The sequence below is a fragment of the Mytilus californianus genome, unplaced genomic scaffold (genome assembly GCF_021869535.1).
Source record: "Mytilus californianus isolate M0D057914Y unplaced genomic scaffold, xbMytCali1.0.p SCAF_2, whole genome shotgun sequence".
NCBI classification, from domain to species: domain Eukaryota; kingdom Metazoa; phylum Mollusca; class Bivalvia; order Mytilida; family Mytilidae; genus Mytilus; species Mytilus californianus.
Window position 1 is genome coordinate 23,488,912 of NW_026262668.1, and position 25,993 is coordinate 23,514,904.

At 31.7% G+C, this 25,993-nt stretch overlaps 1 protein-coding gene across 2 annotated transcripts; it reads right to left on the reverse strand.

Moving 5' to 3' along the window:
* Window positions 1-721: 721 nt before the first annotated feature.
* LOC127729511 (uncharacterized) lies at window positions 722-25,993 on the reverse strand. Of its 2 annotated transcripts, XM_052237346.1 has the most exons (10): window positions 25,873-25,993; window positions 23,912-24,073; window positions 21,938-22,045; window positions 17,265-17,848; window positions 15,624-15,831; window positions 13,448-13,531; window positions 11,919-12,192; window positions 3,080-3,179; window positions 1,675-1,757; window positions 1,016-1,220 (listed from the first exon to the last, which is right to left on the reverse strand). In XM_052237346.1, exons 2-10 carry the CDS (start codon window positions 24,045-24,047, stop codon window positions 1,166-1,168), a joined length of 1,632 nt encoding a protein of 543 aa, XP_052093306.1. In that variant the 5' UTR covers window positions 24,048-24,073; window positions 25,873-25,993; the 3' UTR covers window positions 1,016-1,165. The 2 variants fall into 2 exon arrangements, with proteins under 2 accessions (XP_052093304.1, XP_052093306.1); XM_052237344.1 differs by lacking the exon at window positions 1,675-1,757 and having other exon boundaries at window positions 722-1,220.

Genomic DNA, 25,993 nt, shown 5'->3' on the forward strand with positions numbered 1-25,993 from the left:
CACCAAAATTCAAACTTGATTTGTGTTTTGTGGTAATAAGCATTGTGTATAAGTTTCATAACATTTGGTTGAGGCAAACTAAAGTTAGAGAACGGAAACCAATTTTTGGACGTACGTACGTACAGACGGACAAGAGTAAAACTTAATGCCCCTCCACTATGGCGGGGGCATAAAAATATTATAAGACACGAGGCAAAATACATTCAAGCAAGGTTTTTTTTCTGAAATGCCTCACAACCTTTGCCTGTTTTAGAATATTTGACCTTAATTCATGGTCTCTATTGTTTTATTTGTGTTCAATCTGATTAAAATACAGATCCTGTGTTCACACTTTGCCTACAATGATCAGACAACACTCTATTCTACTTTCTGTTTTTTTTTAATTATAACACCAGCAAATGAAATTCCGCCCTACAAATTTTTGAAGGTATCTATCATCACAACAAAACCTGAGGACCTTGAAAGGTCTTTAAAACAGAAAAAAGAGTGTTGTCAGATCCTTGTAAGCAAAGCATGGAAAAAGGATTTATGCAATTAAAAGCCAAATATATTTAGGAATGATTTACCAGTGTGTTCATTCTGGATAAAGATAGAAGTCCATAGCAAGTTTTAGTTACAAAGCAATTACATACTGTATATAACAGTTATATTTTGTCAGTATTTGCTTCTTGAATTGTAACAAAGGCCATGCAAAACCATGGTTATATTAACATAAACTATATGCCAATGAGTTTTTTATTTTCATGATTGGATGAAAAGGTTATCTCCCCCTCCCCATCCCCAAAAAAATAATAAGCTGCCATTTATAACATGTCTTTTTTCTTGTTGATTCTTATCTTTTATGAAAAAATCAAATAATAACTTTATTTTTATTGACCTCCTGGTTCTATCATAACAACTGGTTCTGTCTTAATGTCTATATCCAGAACAGAGTTGTCTCCCATTGTTCTGGAAACTAAGGTATGCAACTGTTCATTTATGGCATTTGATAGTTCATCGTCTGGAAGTTCTAAATTTAGATTCTGAGCTTCTTCTTGAAATTCCTGGGTCTCTGGTGTTTCATCTGAATGTCTTGCAAGAGAATAAGTATGTCTCTGAGAAATTTTCTGCCGTTTTTTCCAAGGACTTACATAGTTTATAGGTTTTCTATAGAACTGTCCATGATTCAGGAGTCGTCTTTCGTTTCTGTATTTGTCACTGAGGACTGTAATCCAGGAATCCTGAAATATAACAATTATAATTTGGTTAAACATTAAATACATTCCCTGAAAAATCTTCATTCAAATTACTTCAAACAATGCTCTTATTTTATGAAATATATATGTAACTTAAAATAAATAATTTTACTGTACGGAAAAAAATACCAAGATGCAATTGGACTGTTCAGTTACATAAAGAAAATGGGCATCTAAAGTGAAACTGGTGCTAAAAGTTGACTCATTATCATGAAATTTGTACAAACATATAGAAACTTACAAATCTTATGTTGATAAATTTAAATAAACCAACAAATAATTTAAACCATAAATGTTGACAATAAACAAATTTAGAAGACGAAAAAATACATAATTGATGGCTGTTGGAATTGTGTGACATTACTTGTCATCCAAAAGCTTGACACATTACTTAGTGAATTTGTACCAGTATATAAAATATAGGCTTTTGTAAATCTACCTTTGCCTACTCAGATATGGACCATGGTGCAACATTCTCCGTTCATTTCTGAATTTATCATTTAATACATTTAACCACTGGTCCTAAAAATAGAAAAATAATCCAGACATTAACCGCCACCTAATTAGCATAATACTATTAAATATGTTAAATCTATTTATGGGTAACACCCTGGTATCCTTGTTTTATCGTCATTTACATGGGTGATTTTCCAAATAGTATTCTAAAAATAAAAGAATGCCTCATAAAGGGAAAATATCACTTTGAATTTCTCTACATGTTTTAGAACCCATGGCCCAACTCTTTATGCATCCATATGTGGCCTGCTAGAAGGCAATTTTTTATGTCCTATCCACATGCAATGAACCCTCCTTTTGCAGTGGCATTAAATATTTCCCAACCATACCAGTTAACCTTTTTATTGAATAAATTATTATTAATTTTGTTCTTGTCTTGAATATGCATGAAATATTTGCCATTGATGTTAAACAAACCATCTTATCTTGGCTTGAGGTAGATTAGAAAGTCAATAACGTATTCATGAATGAGTAAATGAGTAAAAGTTAATTCCAGGAAAGGTCTACTTGGAGAATGAGCACCATGTGTTATCTACTCACGATAAAATATAACTGACAAAAATCATAAATAAATATTCTGAAAAAATCTGTTTACTACAAAAAAACTTTTAACAACATGTAGCTGTATAGTTTGATGTGTGTCTAATTTTGACATAAAAAAAAACAAAAAAATAAAACAAAAGAGAACATGGATATTGGACAAATTTTCTAAAACAGTGAAAGATTGTGAGAAATTTCAGAAAAAAATGCTTGAATGTATTTTGCCTGATGTCTCATTATAATTTTTTTAATATATGGCATCAAAATATTTTGTAAAAATTTGTATACAACCCTATAGTCAATTTATACTGCATTTAAAATCGTAGCTTTCCCTATAGCCACAAAATGAACAAAAATTGGTATCACATAAATAACTATGAATCCAGTAATTTTGTTTACATGCAAATAATAAACAGAGTTGAAATGTTCCCGGAGTTCACATATTTTCTCTGTCCAAGGCCAATAACTAAAAAACATCTTTTTTTTCTTCTTTAAATTTTTATAAATATCTTAGAGAAATGAAGGCTTGAGAGCAAATGCAATACAATTTCCAATAAATTTAATATTTCCAAGGGGCATAACTCTTTTAAAACTATTTGTGTGTCACCAATTTTAGAAATTTTCCAAGAAATCACTGATGCAAACTTTTGATATAAATCTGATAAAATCTTGCAAAAATTGTACACATAAACATACTTACAATACAATTCCATCTAATTAATATTTCAAAAGGTCATAACTCTTTTAAAAACGTGTTGCACAGGGGACAAAAATATACCACAACTTACAAGAGATGATGCTTGACCTCGATTTGTTTTCTGGTCAAGCTTTGGAAAAGTAGTCACTATGGCTTTAGCAACTTCTACTTTTTGTTGCGGTGTTGGATATCTGTAAACAGAAATTAAGTTAAACAAATATGTTGTAAAAAAGACATATACCATATTTATAATTTTATTTCTTGTTGTAGTATATTTTGAACATTGGTTTTATCTTTTGAATTGTTTCACAATTTGTCATCCCTTGCTAACTATGCAATATGCTCATGGTTGAAGACTGAAGAATGACCTGTAACTTTTTGCATCTTTGTCCTTTGGTCTTTAAATGGATAGCTATCTCATTGGCAATAATACCACATCTCCTTATTTTTACATAACATTAATATAAAAAGAAAGAATATGTTGTAAAAATGTACAAGGGTCAACATTCCATACTTATTATAATGTACAGTGTTAAGTAAATAGACAATATTTATTAATAAGTCAATACCATAAAATTATCAACTTTTTTTATTAGGCTTAATAGAAACATGGGATGGACCAGAGTTATCTATAGTGCTTCAACAGTTTAGTGTTGAATACAAAACAGTCTTTATTTTTCTGACGTAAACTAGTTTTGTTTTAAATATTATAGGAAGATAAAACAGTTACAATAATAGCCATTAAAATGTAAACACAAAAGAAAACTTAGTTTTCATTCCTTATTTAAAAATGCGCTCCACCTGGAGCAGCTTGATACGACCGCTGAGGTTGAACTCTGAACAGTTGGGGCAAGTATGGACACAATATTCAAGCTTGATACAGCTCTGAATTTGGATAGTGATTAAATATTTGACACATTATAGATTTCTGACACAGAATAAATGTGGTCAGATAACTTAAAAATTTGAAATGAGACATTTAATCTACTTAATGGTCCAATATCCAAAATCTAATTCCATGGTTAGATTCAGCATATAAAAAAAACCCCATGAATTCAAACAAAGTTTAATTTTGGACCCTTTGGACCTTAGGGATGTATTCCTCTGACGTTTCAGTCTCGTTGAAATCTCGTTCTGGAATTATTTTCAAAACATGTGATACAAGTGGAAAATATCAATGAAAAACATTATAATCAAACTTAACTCTGTGAAAAAATTGTGTATTTACAATAAGTAGTTTTTGAGGTGTAATACCACCAAATCATAGTACGTCACATCTGGTTGCATACGAAAATAGGTTGAAAAAAATATTCCCTTGAATTTGACAGTTGTAGGTAATTGATCCTACATTTCATTGCAGTAAAACATTTCTGGGTCATAAACATATATCTTGGGTATTTCACAGCACCATTATTTTTTATTTGGGGTTTCTATAGAATATTTTGGAAACTTGAGGTTACATGGTTACTAAAGCTTGTACACAGGTTGAAAAAGGGGGAAAATTTGATTGGTTAACTTCCAGTGATGGTTATTTTCTTATATGCAATGAAATGTTATGTGAAATTTTTTCTATATTACTGGACAGGATCAAACTTTACTCATTTTTTGCCAAGTATTTCTTTATTTGAAACAAAGATAAATTCTGCACAATTTTTTGAAAAGTGCAAATTTAACAAAGACTAATAGGGGAAAATCAATGGTGGTATTACACCTAATATGGGAAGCTGTACATGCACCTTTGACCTTGTGAGTACTCTCATGTGTTAAAATTTCTTGCTATTTAAGTGAAATATTACTAATAATGAAATATTCTGAGTGGATTGAGTCTCCAAAACACATTTTATGAGAAAATTTCCTTGAAATAGGACTTTACCATGAATATTGGTTGACAGAATAAGCCATACTTAGAGTTTTGGGGAGCTTTTTCTCCTTTTTTCTTATATTCTGCTATACTAGAAAATTTTTCCTAAGAAATACTTTACTAAATATATAGTTTTAAGTAAATGAAGTTATTTTTAAAGCAGTAACAACAAATTATTCACCAAAAGAGAAGCTTTTTATGTCCCTCTCTGGAACGCGGCGTAAATTTAAGTTTTACGTAAGGACTTATTGAAACCTCCTTGGAGACAGTAAACTTTTATACAGATAGTTCATTCAGCTTGAATACTTCAATTAATCATTTATTTTAACATTTCTATCATAAATGAGTGAAAGTTACCCCAAAATTTTTATTTATTGGCCTATAAAGTAGAAATTTTGAGGAAATGAGAGGTGTAAATGGCCCAAAAGAGACCTTATAAGGAAGACAAAGAGGTCCATTAGTAGTATTTATCATCCTAAAGTCATCTTTTGTATCATATTCAACTGTTTGTAGGCAGATGAGATAAATATTTGATCATTTATTGGTCCACACTATATTCTATCATGATGCGGCTTGGTTTGGATTTTTCAAAGAAATTTAGCTCGAATCGCTGTAGATGTCGTCTTACATTATACTAGATTTTTCTCAAACTATTGAACTGATTATGACAAAACTTGACAGGAATGCTTGAAATAACCAGTATTACAAAGGAAAAAAGTCACATTCAGTTTATTTAACAAAAAGGTCTTCTTTAGGTGTAATACCACCAAATCATAGTACGTCACATCTGGTTGCATACGAAAATAGGTCGAAAAAAATATTCCCTTGAATTTGACAGTTGTAGGTAATTGATCCTACATTTCATTGCAGTAAAACATTTCTGGGTCATAAACATATATCTTGGGTATTTCACAGCACCATTATTTTTTTATTTGGGGTTTCTATAGAATATTTTGGAAACTTGAGGTTACATGGTTACTAAAGCTTGTACACAGGTTAAAAAAGGGGGAAAATTTGATTGGTTAACTTCCAGTGATGGTTATTTTCTTATATGCAATGAAATGTTATGTGAAATTTTTTCTATATTACTGGACAGGATCAAACTTTACTCATGCCAAGTATTTCTTTATTTGAAACAAAGATAAATTCTGCACAATTTTTTGAAAAGTGCAAATTTAACAAAGACTAATAGGGGAAAATCAATGGTGGTATTACACCTTGAGTAATAAAATTTTCAAGTCAGTCTCTTTAGCCAAAATGTTGAGAAAATGGGTGAGGGGTACAAGAAATGAGTTTACCAGAAACATGTACAACCCAATATCATGCATATCAATTTTTTCTTTTCAAATTTCGTAGATATTTATTTTTTCAATCATTTATAACAAAGAAGTTGAAATAACATGCTTTTTGTTCTAAAAAAGAGAGAAAAATCCCAAATTTACAAAATTGACAGCATGGTAAATTTGACACGAAAAAGCAACAAAATTTTATAAAACTTTCGTATATTAACACCTACCTATAGTTTTTTTAAGTTAAATTTATTTAGATTGGTCCACTTCATCTTTAGTGAAAGTATGAAAAAAAGTTTAATTGTGAAACTGTGATTTTTTTCATGATGATAGCCCAAAAATGGGTAAAAATTGATGAAAAATGGGAAAATCATCAAAATTGGGTACTTTCAAATGGCTATAGCAAAAAAAGAAGTGCACCACCATTTGATTTTTTCTTCACCAATTATTTTTTTACAGTCATATAAACCCAAAAATCAGGTTAAGAAAAAAAGTTTAATTATAGAAATTTTTAGCTCCTCAGGTGTACATCCTTAATATGGACTAATTTGAAAAAAGGGCCCAAAATAAAAAATCCGAATGTACAGTTAGATTCAGCATATCATAGAACCACAAGAATTCAGTTTTTTATGAAATCAAACAAAGTTTGATTTTGGACCCTTTGGACCTCAATGTAGACCAATTCAAAAATGTCCAAATATCCAATATAGTAATACATGGTAAAAACCTCAAACAATTCAAGACTTTAAATTAATCCTCATTGAAATTGGTTAAAAGATTTGTATTTATTTTCAATTGAAGATTTCTTGCTGTTGTGCAATACTTTGCTGTTGTGCAATACTTAGTAAATCTGTTTACAAACTAAATATAATAATTTACACACCCTGTTGTATCTCCTGCCGTATCAGTATTTGTTGTTTCTTAATATAGATCAGAAATAATTTATGTTAGAACCAGCTTAGCCAGTATTAGAAAAGTCTTGTTTTTGGCTCCTAGGTTCTTAATGATTAAAGCCACACCCCACAAAATCGACCCCAACCTTCTGTGTGTGGTATGGAACCTTGTGGTACAATTTCATAGAGATCCATTGACTGATACTTAAGTATTTGTTAGGAAACCAGCAATTTTTTTGCAGTTGTATAAAAACTGAGGATTCTTAAAAAATATGTACTGAGCAAAAGCACAATTTTCAATCTGTTGGCCCACATAATATGGAAAGTATAAAAGCTACCACATATATGTATTTGTTTGAAATACAAGGTAAAAATTTCAAAAGGAATTTAAAGATAAAATGCTTCGCTGGGCGTAGCTTGATAGGAAGATAAAACAGTTACAATAATAGCCATTAAAATGTAAACACAAAAGAAAACTTAGTTTTCATTCCTTATTTAAAAATGCGCTCCACCTGGAGCAGCTTGATACGACCGCTGAGGTTGAACTCTGAACAGTTGGGGCAAGTATGGACACAATATTCAAGCTTGATACAGCTCTGAATTTGGATAGTGATTAAATATTTGACACAGCATAGGTTTCTGACACAGAAAGAATGTGGTCTAAGAACTTGAATTTTTTTGATTAACCTATTATGGTCCAATGTCCAAAATCAAAATACATTGTTACATTCAGCATATCAAAGAACCCCATATATTCAATTTTTGTTGAAATCAAACAAAGTTTAATTTTGGACCCCAACTTGGACAAACTTGAAAACTGGGCCCATAATCAAAAATCTAAACACATGTTTAGATTTAGCATATCAAAGAACCCCAAGAATTCAATTTTTGTTAAAATCAAACTAAGTTTAATTTTGGACCCTTTGGACCTTAATGTAGACCAATTTAAAAAACGGGACCCAAAATTAAAAATCTAAATACACGGTTAGATTTGGAATATCAAGGAACCCCAATAATTCAATTTTTGATGAAATCAAACAAAGTTTAATTTTGGACCCCATCTTGGACAAACTTGAAAACTGGGCCTAAAATCAAAAATCTAAACACATGTTTAGATTCAGCATATCAAAGAACCCCAAGAATTCAATTTTTGTTAAAATCAAACTAAGTTTAATTTTGGACCCTTTGGACCTAAATGTAGACCAATTTAAAAAACGGGACCCAAAATTAAAAATCTAAATACATGGTTAGATTTGGAATAACTAAGAACCCCAATAATTCAATTTTTGATGAAATCAAACAAAGTTTAATTTTGGACCCTTTTGACCTCAATTTGAACCAATTTGATAGTGGGGCCCACAAATAAAAAATCTAAATACATGGTTAGATTCAGCATATCAAAGAACCCCATATATTCAATTTTTGTTGAAATCAAAAACAGTTTAATTTTGGACCACAACTTGGACCAACTTGAAAACTGGCCCCATAATCAAAAATCTAAACACATGTTTAGATTCAGCATATCAAATACCCCAAGAATTCATTTTTTGTTAAAATCAAACTTAGTTTAATTTTGGACCCTTTGGACCTTAATGTAGACCAATTTAAAAAACCGGATCCAAAATTAAAAATCTAAATACACGGTTAGATTTGGAATATCAAAGAACCCCAATAATTCAATTTTTGATGAAATCAAACAAAGTTTAATTTTGGACCCTTTGGACCTTAATGTAATCCAATTTAAAAAACAGGACCCAAAATTAAAAATCTAAATACACGGTAAGATTTGGCATATCAAAGAACCCCAATAATTCAATTTTTGATAAAATCAAACGAAGTTTAATTTTGGACCCTTTTGACCTCAATATGAAACAATTTGATAGCGGAGTCCACAAATAAAAAATCTAAATACATGGTTAGATTCAGCATATCAAAGAACCCCAAATATTCAATTTTTGTTAAAATCAAACAAAGTTTAATTTTGGACCCTTTGGACCTTAATGTAGACCAATTTGAAAACTGGACCCAAAATTAAAAATCTAAATACACGGTTAGATTTGGCATAACAAATAAATAAATGTGGTCAAAGATTTTACAAACCTAATGCGCCATACTGTGCAATTAAAGATTACTTCTTGAAATTTTTCAATATTTGAAATTTGAAAAAAAATAATATTTGAAGAATAATTCTTTTTAATTTCTGAAATCTGAAATGAGAAAAAATTGACCCCCCACAATTTCTTTTTACCCCCACCCCCCCTTTTTCCCCGAAAAAAATCTTTCCCTCAAGATATGGTCATAATCTCAATTCAAATTACCAATGGAGTTTGCAACCATAATTACCCATTTAAATTTACCATAGTGCTTACTTAATCTATTTTATAATGGAATTTAAAATATAGTGTCAAATCTTTCATATGGATTTTTTTGTAAAAAAAAAAGATGCAACATTTGCAGATATTTTTACTGGTCTTCCTTTATAAATATGCATTTCTTCAAACATAATTTAAAGCAGTGTAAGGGAAGTAACCAAAACGTTGTATTTGGATTACCTCCCTTACACTGTTTTAAATTATCTTGATTGTTCATTAACCAATACTTTATACATAATTTAAAAGCAGTGTAAGGGAGGTAATTTCAATGATAAATTTGATTTATCTCCCTTTCACTGCTTTAAATTATGTTTTGTACTAAAGTATTTGTCCATTAACCAGGACAACCTTGTTTTTCCCCCTTTTTTGCCCCTTATTCCTAAACGGTTTGAGCCATAACCACCCAAAGCAAATCCTAACCATCCCTTTGTGGTATGGAAACTTGTAGTATAATTTCAGAGAGATCCATACACCGTTCCACAGTTATTATCTGGAAACTAGAAAATGCTTATTTTTGGCCCCTTTTTGGCCCCTAATTCCTTATCTGTTGGTACCATAACCCCCAAAATCAATCCCAACCTTCCTTTTGTGGTATTTAACCTTATGGTAAAATTTCAAAGAGATCCATTCACTTAAACTAAAGTTAGTGTGCGAAAACCAATGTGTCTTCGGATGACGACGCCGGACGACGACGACGACGACGCCAACGTCATACCAATATACGACCGCAAAAATTTTTTGCTGTCGTATAAAAAACTACACAAAATTTAACTTCAATCTAATCCATATTGGTGGAAAATGAACTGGCAGCTCCTATCTTATGAGCTTAAATCTCTGTTGGCAAATTTGCTTATTACTTGCTTAATAAAAATTTTTTCTGAAAAAATTTGGTTTCAGAAGATTTTTTTGTCATCAATCCCCTACACTGCTACAGTTCCAAATCATTTTGCTTTGTAGTTTCACAGGAAATAACTTTTTTTTTAAAACTACCTCTAGCAGCCATGTTCTGATCAAAACCAATTGAGGTTTATTACTAGGGCACCTTCCATAAATCAACCAAGTTTCATAGAGGAAGAAAAGCTAGAGCTTCAATTTTATATAAAAACATTCATGTCATGCTGAACAAAAAAAATTATCTTTGCCTAGGGGGAGCGAGCATAAGTTTGCTGTGATAAAACTTCATAAAATGTTCACAAATGTCAATCACACTACAATTACTCCATTTGAAACAACAGGTGAATTAGCCATGAGTTATTTTTAAACATTTGCAAATATGCTTATATTTAGTGTCAGAAAAAAATTAAAGATAAATCAAGAAAATTGAATAAATTTTTCTTCATTTCATAAAATCTAAACAAAAATCAACTAAAATATAAATAGGATTAGTCAAAAGAAATGAACTATCAGTAAACATGGAAGAAGGTAAAATTTAGATAACTTTATAACATCAAAGTCAAAATAATAAAATATGATGAGGACATTGCCTTGGCCAAACATTGCATAACATAAATATTTGGACTGTTATGGTTGTAAGCAAAACTGATCAAGATGAACTTCACAAGGTACATGTATATATGTGAACATTTAATGCTATAAGTCATAAAACTAAAAAGCAAAATTCAAAAAGTTTAATTTGAAATGACACAATTTAACTTGTTAGAACATTTCATACAGTTGACCGCAACAAACTTGAGCTACATAAAATATGCTACATAAAATGGTGTATCTTTAAATAAAACAAAGTCCCATAAGTCTTATAATAACTCTTATAATAAGATTTAAATTAAAAATGCAAGACGGATGAACAAACAGACAAAACTAGATATCATTGAGATGGGAGCCATCTCTGTGGGCTCTACTGTGAATAATGTGTGGTAAAAAATTTGTATCTTTATTATTGGACATGGGGTTGTCAAATGAAACCAAAGTTTTTGACCTTGACCTTTGACCAAGGAAGTTGTACATAAATTAAGACACACCCTCTGGTGTTGGTTAATATACATGTCAAGTATAAACTATGAAATCATAACGGTTCTCAAGATATAGAGAGGACACGATTTTTACAATAGGACAAGGGGTTGTCAACTGAAACCAAAGTTTTTGACCTTGAACTTTGACCTAGGAAGATGTACATACATTATGACACACCCACTGGTATATACATATCAAGTATAAACTTTGAAATCATAAAGGTTCTCAAGATATAGAGCGGACACAATCTTTACCATAGGACATGGGGTTGTCAACTAAAACCAGTTTTTGACCTTGACCTTTGACCTAGGAAGTTGTACATACATTATGACACACCCTCTGGTGTTGGTTAATATACATGTCAAGTATAAACTTTGAAATCATAATGGTTCTCTAGATATAGAGCAGACACGATTTGTTACGGACGGACGGACAGACTGATCACTATAGGGCGCCTGCCATTCGGCAGGGCCCTAATTAACAATAAATGCCAATTTTTGCATAATTTTCATTGGATATCAGACATTTAAAAAGAAAAACTTACAATCCTGTGTATTTAACAACTTCATTAAAGATTGTATCTAGAAATTGCATTTTCCCCGGCCTGCTGACTATTCCAGTATTAATCATTTCTTTTGCCCTTGCTCCATATGGAAGCTTTTCCAATGGAAATGGATCCGGAAAAGGTAATACAGTTTGTAATGACTGGGAGTGAACTCTGGCACCCATATAACTTGATCCTCGAGATTTCCGTAATTTTTCAAAATATTCCCATTTTTTACTTTTCCAAGAAGCCTCATCTTCCATCCTGGAACCAGCTGAAACATACAATTTTATTGCAGTGAATATAAAGGCTCTGTAGGCTGAATTTAAATGATTTATTGATCAGATTTCAGATATGTATGCAAACCTATAATATTTCCAATTGTATTTTTTTTGTATTTTATTCTTGTCATTGAATTGTTGGAAATACTAAGGAAAAGATTACCATAGCTGTATTTGGCAAAACCTTTCTGAAATTTGGGTCCTCACTGCTCTTCACCTTGGCCTTTTAACTTTTTTAATTCGAGCATCGCTGATCATGCTGATGAGTCTTTTGTAGACGAAATACATACAAAATCATAAGCCTGCTATCTTTGGTGAGTTTTGGTGACCTAAACTCAACATTTCCTATTATCAAATTTCATTTTTAAATACTGACTTGTCTCTATCAAATTCTGCCAATGACAATAAAATATATGATGAGATTTCAAAGAACCTTGTTAGGAGTGTTGTTTCTAACTTTATATTCTTATAACAGTCTTCCGACAACTGTGACTACCTTCAAAAGTTTTCTTCCTATAGTGGTGAGCACATTTTGACCCTGATACATAGGCACTTGTTTCCTGTGCCCTGATATCCAAATCCTTTGACTTTTCTTTTTCCATGTACAGAACTGTGGACATCCTATTGGTAGCTGAACTGTCCAGGTTTTTTATTGTGTTTTATTTTTATGACATTTAAATAAGATATGAAAATTTGGGAGGTTCCTGCACATGTAAAACTAGTTGAACTCCACAAGATTATATGGCTGTACCTAGTCAGGTTATCTGGACCATGTGTTGATCATTGTTGCCCATGCTCAGGTTATCTGGACCATGTGTTGATCATTGTTGCCCATGCTCAGGTTATCTGGACCATGTGTAGATCATTGTTGCCCATGCTCAGGTTATCTGGACCATGTGTTGATCATTGTTATCCATAGTCAGGTTATCTGGACCATGTGTTGATCATTTTTGCCCATGCTCAGGTTATCTGGACCATGTGTTGATCATTGTTGCCCATGCTCAGGTTATCTGGACCATGTGTTTTTCTGGGTGGAGTCAGTTGTTGGAGGTTTGTGTTGTCTGTTGTACTAATATTTTTGTTATTTCTGTCGTCCTTATTGTGAATCATATCACAATGTATCAGTTGGCATAGTAGCAAAAATTTTTAACTTGTAGTTAAATGTAAAAATCTTTTTAACTTAAGGACAATTTGTGGTATTTTTGAAATGAGTAAACTAAGAACCAGAAGAATTCATTGAAAACTTACCATTTGTTGGATTTGCAGGTCTTACATCATTTGAGTACAGTGATACAGGTACTGGAATTATATCATCAGCTAATTCCTTTAAATCTAAAAAAGAAAGGAAATTTCAATTTAGATTTTTAGCAACTACGTACCTGGTAAAGGTTATTCCAGACATTTGTCAAACATGCTGACATCAATATCAGATAAACAACTTACCGGTAAGTAAAGTTTACAGAAGTTTTTATCAGCTGAATAGTCATTATAAACACTGCAATTCAAATTCTTTTAGATAATTACTCAAGAAGATTATTGATCTGAATGTGTATTACATGTAACAATACTGACTCAAAATTATGGTTAAGTGTTTTAATAACAGTTTTGACAAAAGTTACATAATTCATACACCAATCTTCAGTTGTCTTTTGTGAATGAGTTACACCTATTGTCTCAGGGTCAATCAGTGTAAACAACTTCATTGAACAATCGGTTCTTACTGTCACTTATTAACATAAGCATTGTACAATAGGAAATTTACGGGAAAGTGCACGAATTTGAAAGTCGTCTTTAAAAAGTAATATGTAAAACTGAAACAAATTTACTACACTTGTTATTACATGTCACTTATAGTTTACTCATAAAACAGGCTCTCAATATATTTGTCGCTAAAAAAAATTCAAATTACTTAAGGGTTTCCAGATTTTCGAGCTCAGACAATGTCATACAGAGCACAGGGGAACATTATTAGAATTAAAACATAACAGCATCAGATGAATTGGGCTATTCCTTTTTAAGTCCCTTCTGGTCATAAAGCTTCTATGTACAGTCAGGGGACTTACTTAAATGAGTGATTTTTAAATCACTGATTCAAGTAACATTTATCCACAAATGTTGGAAGTAAGAGTTGTCTTTCATTAATAATCACCTATTTAAGTAGCTCAAATAAATCACTAGACTAAGTGATTTAATTTTATTGTAGCTTTAAATATACAAGACTAATGATCCAGGGACTAATTATGTTGCTAAAGTTATCTGAGAACCAACATCTGTGTTGATAGGATGACCGGTCATGTCAGGTGATAACCTAGCTTGTACTGAATCTGGGATAATGACATGAAAATCACTTGTTTAAGTATCTTACCTCTATTTTCTTCCAAAAAATCACTTCTTTAAGTATTATTATTTTAATTACCCCCACTAATTTCAACACCCTCGAACAGTGAAATTTTGATCGCCAACAGTAAAATTTTATTACATAATCTGTAAGATGAAACCTTGAATTTTACAGGAAAATTACTCCCACTGCTGGGAAAAATCTGATTAGAAAGTATCAGTTCATTATGTTAAGCCTTAATTATAGCATTTTTTCAACAAATATAGAATTTACAGCTAAATGATTGCATCAAAGGCATAACCTTGATATTTATAAGAAGAAAAAGGTTATTTTTTTCCAATTTTACTAATAATAAAATATAATCTAAACCTATATATATGTTTAAAATTTTGGTAAAACTACAAAATCACAATTTATGACAAAATTTTGAATTTGCTACTTAAATAAGTGATTTTATAAATAACTCATTTAAGTAAGTCCCCTGACTGATGTATATATATATTCCTGGCTTTCAAATATTTAGGTTTGAGCGTTCCTAATGTATTAATCCAGGAAAGCCCTTAGAAAGCACAAAATTTAGAATGTTATTTTTAATAAATACAGCATTCCAAGACATGACAGACAAATAAACATACAATTGTACAACAAAATCTCATAATAATTCACAATATTTTCCTAATGTATATTGTAAACTGTTTCAATGTCATATGAATGTACAATGTACATGTTTTGGGTACTCCAATAAAATGATTTAATAGGGATTTCTTTAATGTTTTAACAGTATCCAGACTGGTTTCAGATTTGATATCATATACAACTGTGATGTATTTGGTTTCAACAGGGTTTTTTGTGTTGAAATAGTTTCAAAGAAACTCCAAAAATATCAATATTGACATCTTCCTTTGATAAAATGTCCAAGTAATAGTATCCACGGTAGATGGTAGTGTATCTTACATACATGTACAATATCAAGGGATTCAATCATCAAACTAATGCTTTTTTCATCATGTTCTTCTAACTGCTTTTCTATTTGAGTTATTTTCTTCCACATCTAGTAAACAAATACATTATTTAAATACTTCTTACTAGTTTCCTGTAGTAAATGGTCATTTGGATCAAATTCCATACAGCCATCTAAATTAGTCTCAGTCTGTCCAGTATCTAAGCAAGTCATTTCCCCTTGTTGACTTTCAGAATTGCCTGTCTGAGATTCTTCATCTGACGATAACTCTATTTTTATTATATCTTGAATAGTGGATTCTGATGAAATATTTCCAGCATTCTTTCCAGGTACCTGAATAATAAGATATATTTAACTGAGTTGAAAAAGATAGCAACTAATGTAAATATGTGAACTGCAACAGGTGTATTCCATCTTAATGGCATTCTAATATCATTTCTCGTGGATGCTGATGATAGACTCAATGTACACTAGTTCACACAGTAAATGTGCCATGCATGAAAATTGTGCGAAAAATCGTGTGTATGTGTATTTCCTGAGTGGCACATTTACTTGTATACACTAATATATAATTTCACTCCTGAATGTTAAATATAAAATTAGATAATGGACAATAAGCCTGTAATTCAGTGGTTGTTGTTTGTTGCTAAATATCATATTTGTTTTTTTAGTTCATTGTTTTTTACATAAATCAGGCCTTTAGCTTTCTCGTTTGAATTGTTTTACATTTGCCATTTTGGGGCCTTTTATAGCTGACTATGCGGCAGGGCTTCCAAAACGGTCATATACTCCGGACAAGTCCGATAAATTATATAAATGACTTGTTGTGTCGAGGCTGAAACAGACATTTTAATAACATAGTTCAGAAAAAAAATATAGTTCATGCGATCTTTTCAGTTTTTGACCTGACCTTTTGCCTTAAACAGCCACACATTTCCGGTCATAAAAGTGACATGATGAATAATTACTATCAAAACAAACCCTACTTTAATTCCTTCTCATTACAATCAAGGTTAATTAGTTCTCTGACAGCAGATTTTACCTGTTCAGGTGACAGGTAAACTATTTTGTACCGGACATTGATCGGTCTATTAAAAGTTATTTTCTTAAATATCAGCGGTTTGTGTCTAATTTATTTAGCCAACAAGATTACCAGAAAACGTATATAAATATTATTTGATGAAAATTTAAAAGGTAGTAATAAAGGTTTTAAGTGAAAAATCGTCAGAACCACATTTTAACTAGTACACTCGTGCGCATGTGTGTAGGTGCGAGCTTAAATTATGCATCCGATTATTCAAAAATGCTAAAAATATCATTAATACCTTTATCTAACGTTCATTTCGAGTATTTTCCTGTAGAAATAACGTGGAAAGAGCTACTTAAACTCAGTTGTGCATTGTAAACGTACACGGATTTTAAGTATCCATCTCTGGTCCATGTTTTACCATTGTCAAGTCAACATCCGGTATGAAGAAAATGTTCTTTTCAAAAACGAAAGTGAAGTTACTGACAGCGTAATTATGCACAAATAAAGAGTCTTAGGCAGATATTAGTATGATGATGTTGCACACTTCAAATGGTGCACTGTCAATTTAACAGTTAACACCAGAACATCGAATTTATATTTTTTTCAATTTATACTCATAGAAATTGGAAATGAGATAAATCTATTAATGACTGAGAAGCTATGTATTTAATATTTTTTTATCAATAATGATGATTTTTCTCATCTATAAAATAAGTAAAGTTTCTGATATTAGTACCTCCTGAGAACCTTCAAAGGTAAGTCTTTTCTGGAGCTCCTTGATGTGTTCTGGTGGTTCATTTAGAACTATAGTACTTCTAGACATTGTTTCTGATGGGACTTCCTGTTTAGACGCTTGAACTGGATTAAAACTTGACTGACTTGAGAGATTTCTGTCTTTAATGACGCCAGCTTGATTGACACTTTTTTCAATTTCCTGTGACCATCTTTCCTGAAGTTGTATCTGGGACACCTGTGTATTTCTAAGTCCCTGTGTGAAGTCTCTCTCACCTATCATGTCCATGTATTGTTGTGTTCTATAATGTGCACGTCTATTTTCATTGTCACATGGAAGAATTTTATTTTCACTAGAATGCTCCGCTGATGTTGGTTTTTCCTTTCTGTAAATCGGAGAATGTTTTACTAATGTAGGCAAACTTTGGTGTGTTTGTGAATATGGTGATATTTGTCTTTGTGGTGTTTGGTGAGACTGAGGAAAACTACTATGATCACATGACTGATTAAGTGATGATGATGTACTCAATCTAGTCTGCTTTGCAGGTGAAGGTGACTCAAGTGTTAAAGCTGGTCTACTTGAAGATCCTGAAAAAGATGACAAAGTGAATACAGAAAAAATAGCATATATAAATACATGTACGCTAAGTGAAAAATATACTTTACTTATTTTAACAATTAAAAAAATATAAATGCATAAAAAAAATAGATGGGGAATGTGTCCATGGGACACAGATGATGCTCCCCCCCCCCCCTGCTTGCATATAATGTTATAAAGGGACATAACTCAAGAACGGCAAAAGTGACGCTACCAAAATTCGTACTTGATCTGTGTTTTGTGGTAATAAGCAATGTGTATAAGATTCATAACATTTGGTTGAGGCAAACTAAAGTTAAAGAACAGAAATGAAAAATTCAGCAATTTTTCCATTTGTAAAGGGGCATAACTCTAGAACGGTAAAACTGACGCCACCAAGATTCAAACTTGATCTGTGTTTGATGGTAATAAGCATTATGTATAAGTTTCATAACATTTGGTTGAAGCAAACTAAAGTTAGAGAATGGAAACCAATTTCTGGACGTATGGATGTACGTACAGACAGACAAGGGTAATACTTAATGCCCCCTCCACTATGGCGGGTGCATAATTATTTATATCCTTGATTTAAATAGGATGGAATAAAATGCCTTGCTGAGCGCAGCCTGATACGACCGCAGAGGTCGAACCCTGAACAGTTGGGGCAAATTTGGACAAAATATTCAAGCTTGATACTGTCTGATTTTGGATTGTGATCCAATTTTTGACATAATATAGGTTTCTGAAACAAAATAAATGTGGTCAAAGATCTCATAAATCAATTGCGCAATACTGTGCAATTGAAGATTTCTTCTTGAAACTTTTCAAAAATTCGAAATTTTAAAAATTTTGAAAAAAAATATGAATCCCTTAAAAAATATGGGAAACAAATCCCCCCCCACCCCCAACTTTTTGAAACCCCCCTTGGAGCAATAACCCCAAAACTCAATCTCAGCCTTTCCTTTGTAGTATGGAACCTTGTAGTACAATTTCAGAGAGATCCATACTCTTACACACAAGTTATTGTCTGGAAACTAGAAAAATGCTTGTTTTTGGCACTTTTTGGCCCCTAATTCCTACATGTTTAGGACAATTAACCCCAAACACAATCCCAGCCTTCCCTTTGTTATATGGAACCTTGTGGTAAAATGTCAGAGAGATACATACACTTACACACAAGTTATTGTCCGGAAACTAGAAAAATGCTTGTTTTTGGCCCCTTTTTGGCCCTTAATTCCTAAACTGTTGGCCCCCATAACCCCTAAAATGAATCCCAACCTTCTACTTGTGGTATTAAACATTGTGGTACAATTTCAGAGCAATCTAAATACTTATACACAAGTTATTATCCTGAAACTAGAAAAATGCTTGTTTTGGGCCCCTTTTTGGGCACCTAATTCATAAACGGTTGGGACCATCATCCCCAAAATCAATCCCAATCTTTCTTTTGTGGTATTGAACCTTCTTAAAAAATTTCATAAAGATCCATTCACTTAAACTAAAGTTATTGTCCAGAAACCAATGTGTCTTCGGACGACGACGCAGACGACGATGCAGACAACAACAACATCATACCATTATACGATCCCAAAAAAATCTTTTGGGTCGTATAAAAACAATAAAATTTAAACCTGATCAAACAAGAAGAGATGAGGTTAAACACATACAGGGGGATTCGGTAAAAATATTATTCATTTCTCAAGGTTACAAAGTCAGTGAGTTTTATGATTTGCATTATATCAGATGGATTAGTTGATAGAGGCAAAATTATTCCAGAACGAATAAACTTCATATCTTTTGTTATTGATGTTAACTAAATGTCATGAAACTATTTCTCATAATTTCATCTTGTGATTTATTTAGGGGAAATAACTTAGGAATCACATGATTCAAATTCATCTTTTCTCTTTGGCCATCAGGTGTAAACATTTGTTAAAATTTAGAGATGCAGTTTAAACTTATCATTTCACTGCTGTCATTTTTCTTCTTTTTTCACACACACAAATGCATTCAGCAAAATTAGAATCAATTTGTATTAATTGGTCATTCCATACCAGGCCACAATTAAAAATTTTGCAGATTGCCCAATCCTGACCCATGTCTGTTGGGTATGGGTAGGTAGGTATGTAGGCAAAGGAGTAAGGCCAGTAACCCTAATAAATGGCCCTGTAAAGGTGCATTTTTAAAACTTCAATTGTAAATTTACTGTGTATGTATTGATAAATGTTTTATTTTTGAAAGTAAGAAAAAAGATATATCTGTTTCATATATTATAAATATATTAGCATGAAATATGTATAGATTTCATTTCAGTCCATTTTTCCAGAAATTAATCATCTTTTTCTACTTTATTTCATGATTTCATATGTGGTGTCGCCCCTTCCCATTGAAATTTCGGTTGAAAAGTAAAGAATATGGTATGTTTAAAATTCGGCAGAAATATTTGTGGGCGAGGGATGGTGCCACTGTTAATTTTTCAGAAAACTGACATATATTTCACCAAATTATGCCAAAAATCAGGTGTTTACAAATTCACCTACATTTATGACGCCACAAATACATCACTAATGATGTAACCAGTGAAAAGCTTTCATAACTGAAACAATATCATCATGATCATGAATATGACATTTTTACATATGTTTTCATAAAATTTTCACAAAATCATCACAGTTAAAAAATTTCAGGTTTTAAGGGCCAAAATATGAGTTAGTGAACCAACTCTTTTGTTTTTAATATTTTTAGAAAAAGAGATACAAAATATATTTAAGTAACTAAAAATGCCACAGGGGATGGCTTGCATGGAAATCTGATAGGTGAAATTTTATCTAAATAATTATTTTGTTTGACTATGGATTTTCAATTCAATGACTAGAACCCAAAAACAGTTAAATTAAATCTACTAGAATATGATATCAGATTAATACTAACTAAACATGGAAAGGAACTAGAAAGTGATGGAAATAAGGGATCAATGTAAATAATATCAAAATTTCATTGTGTAATAGCAAACAAAGCATGTGTCTTTGTAAAGCATGACAAAAATCAAAGAAATATTAGAATCTTCATTGCAGTTTTATATTAATAGGCAAAATTTTACCATTTAGGTACAACATACATTAAGCTCAAAAATATCCGACCGTCTGTAAAATGTCTTTTCAAAAGTTACAACAAGATAATTCTTAAAATTATAGTATTGTGTGTATATCTTTTAAAAGGTAACAGATATCAATCTACTATAAACTGCAAAAATGATCAGTATTTTAAGACCTTCAATTTGAAGTCAATGTCAGGTCATGATGAAATTTTACCTTGACCTTCATAGTGTACTATGACCTTGTGAAATTTGAAAGGTCAAGTGATCCTGAATGAGTCATATAAGCTTGCTTTAAATCACTCCATTGTTTATGAACTAATTTTAGGGCTGTTCCATAATTAAATGCATGGTGGGCATAAGAGGCACTTTTTATTACCCTGACCACTCATAAAATTTTAATTTTAATTTTTCTTATAATTCTAACATGTCTAACAAAATTCTAAGGAAAATGCACCCACCCATGTTTAATTAATTCAAGTGCCACCCATCCTCCCCCGATAAATTTTGGAGAAATCCTGCTGATAAAAGGTTTCATGTTAAAGGTTGGGATCAACAGAAGATTAAAAAGAAATATACAAATAAAATTCAACATATAGTCTATATTCTATCTTATATCAGACTTTTTTACCTTGCCTTCCATATTAATTTTTGTCTTTTGTTTCCTTGTTTTAAATAGTGGTCAACCTAGTGATGCATGCAGCTCATCAAGACTGTGCACAATTTAACTTTTACAATACATGGTCTAGATATTTATAAAGACTAAAGAGTTTTAAGACTGCAGCTTTTGAGCACAGAAAATTGGTTCAACCAAACCATATTTTGTCCCTGTTCCCAAGTCGTTCTATTTGGACCTTGTGTTGTTATGCTTATTGTTTTCTAGGGAGATGGGTGTTGGTGATTTTGTGTTTAATCATACTGTCCAAAATTTTTGGTAATCTCTGTTATCCTTTTCATGTATTATCTAATTCTATGAATATCTTATAATCAAATTTGTAATAATCACCTTCAGAATGTGACCTTGACTCATCATTTTCACGGGACTTTACCACATCCAACACATCAGATGACTTATAACCTCTCAACCATTGTGGAGTGTCATTGGGAGTATCATCTAAAAAATAAATAAAAACATAAATATTTATTTTCCTTCTATGATGACCAGATTCATATTAATATAAATATAATAAGTAAATCAAAATAAACATTTCATCTAAAAATGCAATTAATTTCAGTACTTTGTTTTTCCTATTATATAGGTGTAACCTTTTTTATAACGCTAAAAGGAACACAGATCTATTTATACACAAATTTATAAATATCATTAAAAGGAAATCTAGGGTATACCTCCATGAGACTGCAACTTACACACACACACACACACACATAAAAAATCCTCTTTTTAAATAATGAATAAATTGACAAGTTGTGATTTATATATATACATTTCTCTATAAATTAGTTCTAACCAGATTTATACTTTTCATGACTGGTTGCATTTTTATTATTTTTTTATAATCAGTTATTCATCATTGTTCATTGGTCAAAATTCAATTGTGACGTCAAATTTTCTTGCTTCCCTCTGAATTTCATAATCGTGAAGACACGAAAAAAGGTGACCATGCCTAATGACGTCACATATTAAAGAACACTGTGACCTTTTTGCAGATAAATTGAATAAATTGCTTCGCAGAGCACAGCTGGATACGACTGCAGAGGTCCAACCCTGAACAGTTGGGGCAAAAATGGACGCAATATTCACGCTTGATACAGGTCTGAATTTGGATTGTAATCAAATATTTGACACATAAAAGGTTTCTGACACAGAATAACTGTAGTCAAAGAACTTAGAATTGGTTATATGATTTGAATTTATATTCAATTTTTTGCTTTTGTGCAATACACTATGCTGTTGTGTATTAACCGTAATGATGTATTTGAATTACCATCCTTACACTGCTTTAAATTATGTTTTGTACTAAAGTATTTGTCCATTAATCAGGACACCCTTGTTTTTCCCCATTTTTTGCCCCTAATTCCTAAACCGTTTGAGCCATAACCCCCCAAAGCAAATCCTCACCATCCCTTTGTGGTATGGAAACTTATGGTATAATTTCAGAGAGATCCATACACCGTTCCACAAGTTATTGTCTGGAAACTAGAAAAATGCTTATTTTTGGCCCCTTTTTGGCCCCAAATTCCTTAATGATTGGTACTATAACCCCCAAAATCAATCCCAACCTTCCTTTTGTGGTATTGAACCTTATGGTAAAATTTCATAGAGATCCATTCACTTAAACTAAAGTTATTGTGTGAAAAACCAATGTGTCTTCGGATGACGACGACGCCAACATCATACCAATATACGACCGCAAAATTTTTGCGGTCGTATAAAAATACAGATCTATACAGCTAGTATACATATGGTCTAAAAATCATTAGAGAAAACAGATTCCACCTTGGAAACTCATGCTTTACAATATTTCTCTACTCTCAACAGTTAAATTTTTAATATATTTAAAAGGCAAGGCTTGCCAACTTTTTTAAATATATTAAAAATTTAACTGTCGAGAGTGGAGAAATATCATTTCATATTCAATGCGGTGGTAGAATCATATTTGTACCTATTTTGTGTTGATGTGGTATAAAGTGATTACTAATAAATTATTCATTCACTATTCTTGGTACATGTATTTTTGTTTTCAAGTTATTTAATTTTATGATTATATGTTGTACTTTTTTATTCAATTTTCATGATGTTTCAATAACCCCCAACAGTGAATATACCTAGATAAATTTTGTCTAATCTTCATATCATTGTGTCAAATCTTTTGTTGTCATAAAGCTGAAATAGGGGAAGTTCTACATGTTCTAGTACGAACTTAATGTATGTTTGTATGTTGATGTGTCAATAATGAAGATGTTGGTAAAAATGTTTTGTCCATATATATTCTTTATGTACAAATGTATATATACAAACCTAGAACCATATGGCCATACACTTTGTACTCTGCAACTTTTATATCCAACCACATAACAAAATGACTCAGCATCCATGGATGGATGTTTCCAATCAAAGATGTAAAATCTTTCTTCACAAATCCCAAATCCAACATCTTGTATTGTTTACATGAAAAATAATCTGAATTTAAAAAAAATAAATGTTAATATAGTGTCAATTGTGTCTATTGAAAGACTACATGATGACGAACATTCAGGGCTTGTGGTTCAATGGTTGTTGTTGGTTGCTGTCTGTAGTATTTGTTTTTCATTTGTTACTATAAATTAATCAGGCCATTGGTTTATTTCTAATTTTGTCAGGTAGGTAATCTTTCTGCACTAAAGTGGTCAGTTCATATTAACCTGTTCATATATCAATAAAATTAATACAATTTTGAAAATATTGAATAAATTTACTATTTTTGCAATTCCAGGGGCCAAACATATGGATTCATACCTCCTCTTATGTTACGGCATTTTTTATGCGATATCTCCTCATGTTTTTGTTCGGCAACATGTCACAATTCAAACTTTGTGGGACCCTCCAAATTATTAAATCCTCTTGACCATTAATAAGCTTATAGACTTGATGTTCAATCATGTATTGAAAAGATATCTTCTCCACGTTCTTGATACATAACATTTTCACAATATTTTTGCCTATTAAAGTTGATAATAACCTTTTTCTTCCATGTATATTACATATATATACATGCAAGAGTCACCTCAGTAGAAATATAAACATTTATCTTCCTCGTTAGAGACTTGTCGGGGGGGGGGGGGGGGGGGGGGGAATTCCAGCTAGGGGGTCTAAAAAGTCCCCTTTTAATGGCCAAAGTAAATATTTTACTTCTTCCTTTTTTCTTCTCTTTTTTTTTGGAGAAAAAGAGGGGGGTGGTAATCTTTTTCTTATGTTTGACTTCAGCCGCCCCCCCCCCCCCCCCTGTTTAAGACAAAATTTGGTATACCAATGGCGAATGCAAATTAGGCTGTCAAAAGATTAAACGGTGACAAATGCAAAATTTAATCAAAACTAAAATAGGAATGAGAAAGTAAAATAAAAGTAAGAAGATGAGGTATGATTCAGATTCCCAATGAGACAAAATGACATTGAAGTGAGAAAAACCAGGGACTTTCTATACTTTCTATCATTGTTATAAGTGACCAGTCCCGTTAGTATAGACTGTCCCTGAAAAAACCAAGGATTTAAATCCTTGGAAAAAACATTTTTTTTATTTACAGCTTCATACATGGTATTACAAAATGTAATAGAAGTGTATATTTACTATTACATTCTGTATATATATATATATACAGTATTAAAATATGTGCACCATGCTGATATCTAGGAGACAAAAATGGTTGTCACACGTTTTGCTGTTAACATGGTTAAGGGGATGATAATTTGATTTATTCTATTTGGGGGGGGGGGGGGGGGGGGGGGGGGGGGGGTTCCAGACGAAATATTCATTTTCCCCTATTGCTAGGCACCTAGAATTATTTATTTTCAATTTTTTACACATTTATTATTTCCTGCATTCCGTAGGACAGAATATTCATTTCATCCTGTCTTAAACAGTACAGGCAATAGTTATACTTTATATATATATACAATATAAATACACGTTAATATCGTTTTAGTTCTTTTAGGCCAGGTTAAATGTATTAATTTTCAAAATTCTCCTTCCTCTTGGCCCTCCCTCGTATATGTCTGGATCCAGGATGCTCTCTGTGGCGTTCTTTCTGAATTTATCAATGTCACAACCCCGACAAGCTAAAATAAACCCTATACTATTATATCATGCCAATAAATGCCGTATGATCCCGGTATGGCGTATTCAAAATAGAACATGAAGTGTTCTTGAATCAGAATGCGTTGATTCAAGGTTTACTGCTAAGAAAAAAAAATAGAATTTTACAATTTAAAAGAATAATACTGACCTGTTATTTTGTTATATATAGCCCTTAACCCTTTATATTACAGTCGTAAGTGTGAACAGTTGACACAAAGTACCTTTGTATACACATGTTGTGTGTAGAAGACCTTGACTGATATGACACG